General features: G+C 46.4%; 1 protein-coding gene across 1 annotated transcript in view; it reads left to right on the top strand.

Annotated features, from left to right (window-relative positions):
* The first annotated feature begins 3,483 nt into the window (after window positions 1-3,483).
* LOC107122565 (retinol dehydrogenase 7-like) overlaps window positions 3,484-8,458 on the top strand; it is a 37,002-nt gene continuing 32,027 nt past the window's right edge. The window contains exon 1 of the mRNA XM_015425681.1: window positions 3,484-3,544. Within this exon, the coding sequence (XP_015281167.1) occupies window positions 3,511-3,544 (34 nt within the window). The 5' untranslated portion in view covers window positions 3,484-3,510. The remainder of the gene's footprint in view (window positions 3,545-8,458) is intronic.

The following is an 8,458-nucleotide window of genomic DNA, read 5'->3' as shown; positions in this document are numbered from 1 at the left end:
GTCAGCTCCAGGTCTTGTTTTTACTGACTGGATAGAGCTTCTCCATCTTTGACTGCAAATTATATAGTCAATCTGATTTCGGTGTTGCCCATCTGGTGATGTCCATGTGTAGAGTCGCCTCTTAGGTTGTTGGAAAAGGGTGTTCGCTATGACCAGTGTGTTCTCTTGACAAAACTCTGTTAACCTTTGCCCTGCTTCATTTTGCTTTCCAAGGCCAAACTTGTCTGTTATTCCAGTTACCTTTTGACTTCCTACTTTAGCATTCCAGTCCCCTATGATGATGAGGACATCATTTTTTGGTGTTAGTTCTAGGAGGTGTTGTAGGTCTTCATAGAACCGGTCCACTTCAGCCTCTTCTGCATCAGTGGTTGGGGCATACACTTGAATTACTGTGATGTTGAATGGTTTGCCTTGGAATCGGACAGAAATCATTCTGTCATTTTTGAGATTGTATCCCAGTACTGCCTTTTGCACTCTCTTGTTGACTATAAAGGCCACACCATTTTTTCTACGAGATTCCTGGCCACAGTAGTAGATATAATGGTCTTCTGAGTTAAATTCGCCCATTCCTGTCCACTTTAGTTCACTGATTCCTAGGATATCGATGTTCAGTCTTGCCATCTCATTTTTGACCACGTCAAGCTTACCTTGATTCATAGATCTTACATTCCAGGTTCCTATGCAGTATTGTTCTTTGCAGCATCGGACTTTCCTTTCACCATCAGACACATCCACAACTGAGCGTCCTTTCGGCTTTGGAAGAAAGAAAGAAAGAAAGAAAGAAAGAAAGAAAGAAAGAAAGAAAGAAAGAAAGAAAGAAAGAAAGAAAGAAAGAAAGAAAGAAATTAATTTTATAGTAAACGAAACATCTCAGGTTGTACCAAAGGCTACTGATAGAAGAAGCAGTGGCTGCTCTCCCTTTGTAGTAGTAATGAGTCTGGACTCCAGCACCAGTCAGGATACAGGATCGGAGTTCCGGCTGGCTCCTGAGTTGGCCACGCCCAGCAGGAACTCATTAGCATAATAGGCCTCACCTAACAGCAGAAACTCATTAGGATTGGCTGCATTAGGGGTGTGTGGTCTAACATGCAAAGAAGTTCCTGCTACAAAAAAAGCCCAGGGTTTTGACAACAAAGTAAACAGAATAAAAAGCAAAAGGTGTGGTAACATGGGGGTCTGGCCTAATATGCTGATCAGCTGTGATGTCAGGGGTGTGGCTTAATATGCTAATGAGTTTCTGCTGTTGGGTGTGGCCTATTATGCTAATGAGTTCCTGCTGGGCTTTTTCTACAAAAAAAGCCCTGAGTGTCGGGGTGCGCGGAATGCTGGCTAGCACGTTAGTGCCCAAAGTGAGTTAGAGTACCCAAAGAAGACTGGAGTCCAGAGCTTAGGTGCAAACACACAGTGATATTTATTCACACCCAGCTTCACCAATATACAGTTCCCAGTGTCAAAGTGCTCCGCTGCAACCATTCCAAGTGATAGAACACAGTACACTGTACACTCTGTACATATATGCAACCACTGACCAATCAGCACACAGCTGATGCAATCCTGGTGCAATGCTCAGTGCCAGGCTGGACTGCTTTAAACCGGTTATAGCCAGCCTCCTTTGCAGCCTCTTGCTGTCACTCACCCTGACACTAGATCAAACTCATCTAGGCCAGCCTTACCTATACAAGTGAATCACGACACTGAGAAGACCCCTTGTAAAAGCAGACGGAAAAAAATCACTTTGGCCAGTCGGGTGTAGTGGTTAGCGAGACAGACTGGGATCTGGGAGATCCATACTCAAATCCACACTCTGGCATGTCAATCTGCTCAGTAACTTCAGGCCAGTCACAAACCCTCAGCCTAACCTACCTCACAGGGTTGTTATGAGAGTAAAACAATGAAAGCCGCTTTGGATTCCCCACTGGTGAGAAAAACAAGGTATAAATGGAATAAATGTTTAAAAAATCCTTGATGGCTCTTTTCCAGCGTCCGTAGATCATCATGCTGCAATTGTTCTATATGTTGTCGAAGGCTTTCATGGCCGGAGTTCATTAGTTGTTGTAGATTTACCGGGCTGCATGGGCATGGCCATGGTCTTGGCATTGTAGGAACTGATGTTTCGCCAGCAGCTGTGACTGGCATCCTCAGAGGTATAACACAGAAAGATGGAATACTCTCTGTGTCAATGTGAGAGGGAAAATGGTAGGCAGGTAATTTATATCTACTCAGGAATTGTTCTGTTTCCAGGTATTCTTTGTCCAGTGTTCTCAATACGCTCTTTCCCAGACCTGCCTTACTCTGATCTTTTTGGAAAGAATCAGCCATCCAAGCACATTAGCACACAGTCTGGGAGGAATGGTGGCACATTCTCCTACAATTCTCCCATCCAGTGCTCCCTGTAAGATGAGGTAGTGTGAGCTAGCTCACAGTCTTTTAGCCTCCGGCTCACACATTTTTGTCTTAGCTCAGGAAGGATGGCTTCAGAGCAAACTAATTTATGCAGTAGCTAAACCACTCGCTCACAACTTACTGCCAGTAGCTCACAAAGTATAATTTTTGCTCACAAGACTCCACAGCTTGGAGGGAGCCTTACTCCATCCTCAAACACATATAGATCAAAGAGGGGTGTGATGATTCCTAATTTAGTTACTCCTAAATGATTCCTAATTTAGTTAGAAATCGCAAAAGGGATAAATGCTATTGCATGGCAGTAGAAATGGTGAATCGGCAGTTTTAGAAGTTATATCCAAATACATGCCACAGTGTGAAAGAGAAGACCAATGTGACGGCAAAGTGAATTTAATGACATGTGATTTTCTCCTGCAGGGTGTAGCTGGAAATCCTATGATGAAATCAGTCTTTAATAATGGCATTCTGTAGGGACAATGATCACGATACTGGTTCCTAGCATAGCTCCTTACATCAGTAAGTGAAAGATAACAGGAACTGTTGTGGTATTTGTAAATCCAGATTGTACAACAGGGATTATCTTCTGGTGAGATGTGTCTTTGCTTTGAAGGACTGAGATCTAAGATGCAACTGCTGATAACGCCGAGAAAGGTAACAATTATGCATCTTTTCCACCTACATTCTTCACATGAATACAAAGTTGGCTAAGCAATAAGTGGTTCCAGTTTACTCATATCCATTGGATATTGGAATTTTCTCATCACCAGCCCTTCACAGGAAACCATTTTTTCAATTCCCTACTGAGAAATAGAAGCTAAGGTGTGCCAACCGGACTTGTAATCTCAAGAGGTATACTGTCTACCAGGTGCATGCATCCAGGATGTGATGGAAAGGGTAGGAAGATTCATCAAGCCCATGGATCATTATCCCTTCTTGCTCATCTATGTGGGAACAAATGATACCGCCGGCACAGCTGAGAACATATTAAAAGAAACTATGTGGCTCTGGGTAAACAGGTGAAGGAATCGGGAGCGCAGGTTGTATTCTCGTCAGTTCTTCCTGTCAAAGGCCGTGGCTTAGGAAGGGAAAGAAGAATACTGCAGATCAATGATTGGCTACGTAGATGGTATCATCTGGAAAGGTTTGGATTTTTGGACCATGGCTTACACTTTCGGGATGAAGTTCTTCTATTGGGAGATGGTTTGCACCTCACGAGGGTAGAAAAAAATGTGTTTGGAAACAGCCTTGCAAACCTAATAAGGAGAGCTTTAAACTAAATATTGTGGGGGAGCAAGATAAAAATACAAAGCCGATAACTGAAAATAAGAACTCTAAAGTTTTGCGGGGAGTGGCACATATGCTAGATAACATTAACTCACATGTAAGTACAGAAACGAAAACCTCAGGGTGCATAAAACATGGATTCTGATGTTTTACACTAATGCAAGGAGTATGGGAAACAAGCAGGAGGAACTTGAAGTCCTAATACAGGAAGGGGACTATGACCTAATAGGCATTACTGAAACTTGGTGGGATGACACTCACAATTGGAATATTAGGATTGAGGGGTATAATTTATTTAAAGGGACAGAAAAATAAGGAAGGACGGAGGAGTTGCATTATATGTATAGGAGGTATATACTTGTGAGGAAATATGTGAATCTGAGCATGGTTGAGTCTGGTTGAGAGCAATATTCCCTCTAAGCTGTGGAGTCTCGTGAGCAAAAATTCTACTTTGTTAGCTATTGGCATTAAAATTGTGAGCAGGAGATTTGGCTGCTGCATAAATTAGTTTGCTCTGGATCCCTCCTTCCTGAGCTAAGACAAAAATGTGTGAGCCAGAGGCTAAAAAACTGTGAGCTAGCTCACACTAACTCAGCTTAGAGGGAGCACTGGTTGAGAGTCTCTGGGTAAAAATAAAAGGAGTAAGAAATAATACTGATATCATGGTGAGGGACTGCTATAGATCACTAAGCCAGGCAGAGGATTTGGATGAGACACTCCTACAACAGATTACAAAGTTCTCAAAGAGACGGAACATGGTGGTCATGGGAGATTTCAATTATCCAGATATCTGTTGGAAGTCCAACACTGCTAGGAATGAAAGGTCCAATAAATTCCTGACTTGTCTTGCTGATAACTTAATTTCCCAGAAAGTGGAGAGGGAAACAAGGGGATCTGCTATCTTGGAATTGGTTGATGAGGTGAAACCAGGGCCGGCCCGAGGAATTTGTGCGCCCTAGGCGAGGCTGCCTCGTGGCGCCCCCCTCGGATGCCAACCTCCCGGTGGGGCCTGGAGACCTCCCAGCTGGTGGCTTTTGGTTGACCAAACTGCTAAAATGTCCTGATCTGCTTCTGTGAGCCCTGTGATCAAGGTGGGCAAGAAGTGAAGCCCCCCCCCCCACGGCTCCGAAATGCAGAGACTGGCGGGGAGAGTGGGCCGGGAGGGGGGTCTAAAGCTGCCAGCCGGAGGCTCATCTTAAAGCCCGGCCTTTCCGCCCAGGCCTGGCCTGCGCGGCATCCACCGCTGAGGGCAGGCTTCCCAGCCAGTCAGTCTCCCAGCCTCGCCTCGCCCCCCTCCCTTCTTGGGCAGCTGCGGAGGAAGGGGCGGGCACGGGCAGGCAGAGAGTGAGCCTGGATTCCTTCCCAGCCGCGACTGGTGGCAGTGGCGGTGGCGGCAGTGCGCGTCTGGCCGGGGCTCCAGCGGTCCCTTTTGCTGCTGCTGCTGGCGGTGGGGTGGTCTGCCTTTGTAGCCGTTGGGGCGGCGGCTTTGTTGTTCCCGGGCTTTATGTGGGGCGGGCCTGGGAGCCGCGGAGAGGCGCCCATGCAGCCCGCGCCAGGGCTGGAGTGAGAAGGCGGAGACAAACCGTGGCCGCAAAAGCTGCCAGTGCGCTTGCACGGAGGGGGGGCGCTGCTTCGCCCAGCGGCAAGGACTACAACTCCCACCAGGCTCTGGGACCGCCCATCGAGTGGTGCGCTTTCCCTTCCTCACCGCAGCTTTTCTCTCCTCCCGGTGCCACCCTGGAGTGAGCACGGCCGCCCCATGCTGGGTTCTCAGGCAGGCAGCTGCAGAAGCCGGCCTGGGCCTGGAGCAAAGCAAGGTGGCGGGGGGGGGGCGGTGTGTGTTTCTGTGCACGTGTGTGCACGTTTGCAGCCTGATCTCTCCCCTTTCACCCGCTCCACTTTCTCTGCGGCGCTCCCCGATCAGCTCAATTTCCCTTCATTTAACCTAAGCGCGGGGAGGAGCGAAAGTGAAGAGAGGTTTGTGAAAGTGCCAGAATGCCTGCACAGCCCCCACCCCAATTTCCCTCTTGTACTGGTGTTTCTGAGGCTGTTTTCTCAAAAACGGCCACGGAGACAGCATGAAAAGGGGCCTTCTGAAAGGCAGGGACGCTGCCCTGGCGACATCGCAGGGGCGGAGAGGGACCTTCCCAAGCATTTAGCCCGGCAGCTTTTCTCGCTCGGCTCGCTGGAGCCAAGGGCAGGGAGTGAAGGATAAGGGTTGCGCGCTGTTTGTTCTGCTGGGGAAAATGGTCTTTAAAGGGGCAATCATCAGGCATCAAAATGCGCCACTTCACCCAGCAGCAAGGACTACAACTCCCACCAGGCTCTGGGCCCGCCCATCGAGCGGTGCCCTCACCGGATGCGCAGGAGGCTGGCCGCGGGGAGTGCCCCTGCCCCGAAATGCTGCGGAAGTGCGTCTGTGGCTCCTGGCAGGCGATGGCGGCGTCTCCAGCCCCGGGCGGCTCCCTCGAGGGCGAAGCATCCCAATCGCCCAGTTAGGGCAGCAGCGGTGGCTGGGGTTTTTGGGGGGGCGCAGTTTGGCGCCCCTGAGAGCCGGCGTGCCCTAGGCGAGCACTTAGTTCACCTAGTGGGCGAGCCGGCCCTGGGTGAAAGTAGTGGGCACCCTGGGTAATAGTGACCATGTAATTTTGGAATTTACGGTCTTGGGCAAGGTAAAAGCTGTACATAGTGAGACATACAGGTTGGACTTCAGGAAAGCAAATTTCGATAAACTTAAAATTATGCTGGGTAGAATCCCATGGTCAAAAATACTTAAGGAGAAGGGAGCTCAAGAGGGATGAGAGTTTCTTAAAAGTGAAATACTGAAGGCACAATCATAAACAATTCCTATGAGAAGGAAAAATGGGAGGAACCTAAAGAAGCCAAGGTGGCTCCGTAGCTTTCTAAGGACTTGAAAAATAAAAAAGACTTAATCAGAAAGTGGAAGGAGGGCCTTATAACCAAGGATGAATATAAACAAATCACCACTGCTTGTAGAGAGACGGTTAGGAAAGCTAAAGCTCAGTATGAGCTTAGGCTTGTGAGAGACGCTAAAAACAACAAAAAAGGGTTCTTTTCTTATGTTCAAAATAAGAAAAAGAGCAAGGACATGGTAGGCCCATCGCAGGACAGGAAAGAGAAATTGTAACAGGTGATGAAGTGAGGGCAGAACTGCTCAATTCCTACTTTTCCTCAGTCTTCTCTTGCAAGGGAAATGGTGTTCAACATGGCAAAAACAGAACAGATGATGAGGGAATGGAGTTGCAGCCTAGGATTGACATAGGGGTAGAACATAAACATCTAGTTTCTTTAAATGAAACAAAGTCTTCGGGGCCAGATGAGCTGCATCCAAGGGTACTAAAAGAACTCGCAGATGTAATTTCTGAGCCTCTGTCCATTATTTTTGAATATTCTTGGAGAACAAGTGAGGTGCCAGAAGATTGGAGGTGAGCAAATGTTGTCCCCATCTTAAAGAAGGGGAGAAAGGAGGATCCGTGTAGTTACCACCCCATCAGCTTGACATCTATACCTGGGAAAGTTTTAGAACAAAATTTTTTGTATAATATTTTTATTATTTTCAGTAAAACAGATTACAGAAATGTTTAGAGTCAGTTATACTTGCAGTAATATATACATCAATACAACACATTACAAATCTTTTAAGAAAAATAACAGGTCTTGATAATGCGGGTTATTTAGGATTATATTTCTCTCTGTTAACAAATAATCAAACAGACAGTCCTTGAGCATTTAGAAAGGATGGCTGTAATTATTAAGAGCCAGCATGGGTTTCTCAAGAACAAGTCATGTAAGACTAACCTTATCTCTTTTTTTGAGGAAGTTACTACCTTGCTGGATCAGGGGAATGCTGTAGATATAGTTTATCTTGATTTTAGTAAGGCTTTTGATAAGGTTCCACATAATATACTTGTTGACAAATTGGAAAAATGTGGTTTGGATCCTATGACTGTTAGGTGGATCTGGTTGACAGATTGCACCCAAAGAGTGTTTGTGAATGGTTCCTCATCTTCTTGGAGATGAGTGACAAGTGGAGTGCCTCAAGGATCTGTCCTGGGACCTGTTTTGTTCAACATCTTTATCAATTATTTGAATGAAGAGCTAGAGGGAATACTTATTAAATTTGCAGAAGGGGTAGCAAATACGGTAGAAGACAGAGTCAGGATACAAGATGATCTTGACAGTCTGGAAAACTGGGCTAAAAGAAATGTAATGAATTTCAATGAGGATAACTGTAAAGTTCTGCATTTAGGTAGGAAAAATCAAATGCATAATTATAGGTTGGGGGAGACTTGTCTTGGCAGTAGTATGTGCGAAAAGGATCTAGGGGTCTTAGTAGACCATACACTGAACATGAGTCAGCAGTGTGATGTGGTTGCTAAAAAGGAAAATGCGATTTTGGGCTGTATCAACAGAAATATAGTGTCCAGATCACGAGATGTGATGGTACCACTTTACTCTGCTCTGGTTAGACCTCACCTAGAGTATTGTGTTCAGTTTTGGGCACCACAATTTGAGAAGGATATAGACAAGCTGGAACGTGTCCAGAGGAGAGCAACGAAGATGGTGAGGGGTCTGGAGACCAAGTCCTATGAGGAAAGGTTGAAGGAGCTGGGTATGTTTAGCCTGGAGAGGAGAAAACTGAGAGGTGATATGATAACCATCTTCAAGTACTTGAAGGGCTGTCATCTAGAGGATGGTGTGGAGTTGTTTTCTGTTGCCCCAGAAGGTCAGACTAGAACCAACGGGTTGA

This window comes from Gekko japonicus, unplaced genomic scaffold (assembly GCF_001447785.1).
Source record: "Gekko japonicus isolate JY-2015 unplaced genomic scaffold, Gekko_japonicus_V1.1 scaffold1289, whole genome shotgun sequence".
In the NCBI taxonomy this organism is placed as follows: Eukaryota; Metazoa; Chordata; class Lepidosauria; order Squamata; family Gekkonidae; genus Gekko; species Gekko japonicus.
The sequence above is the reverse complement of the archived record's forward strand: the minus strand, read 5'-3'. Positions and strand labels throughout refer to the sequence as shown.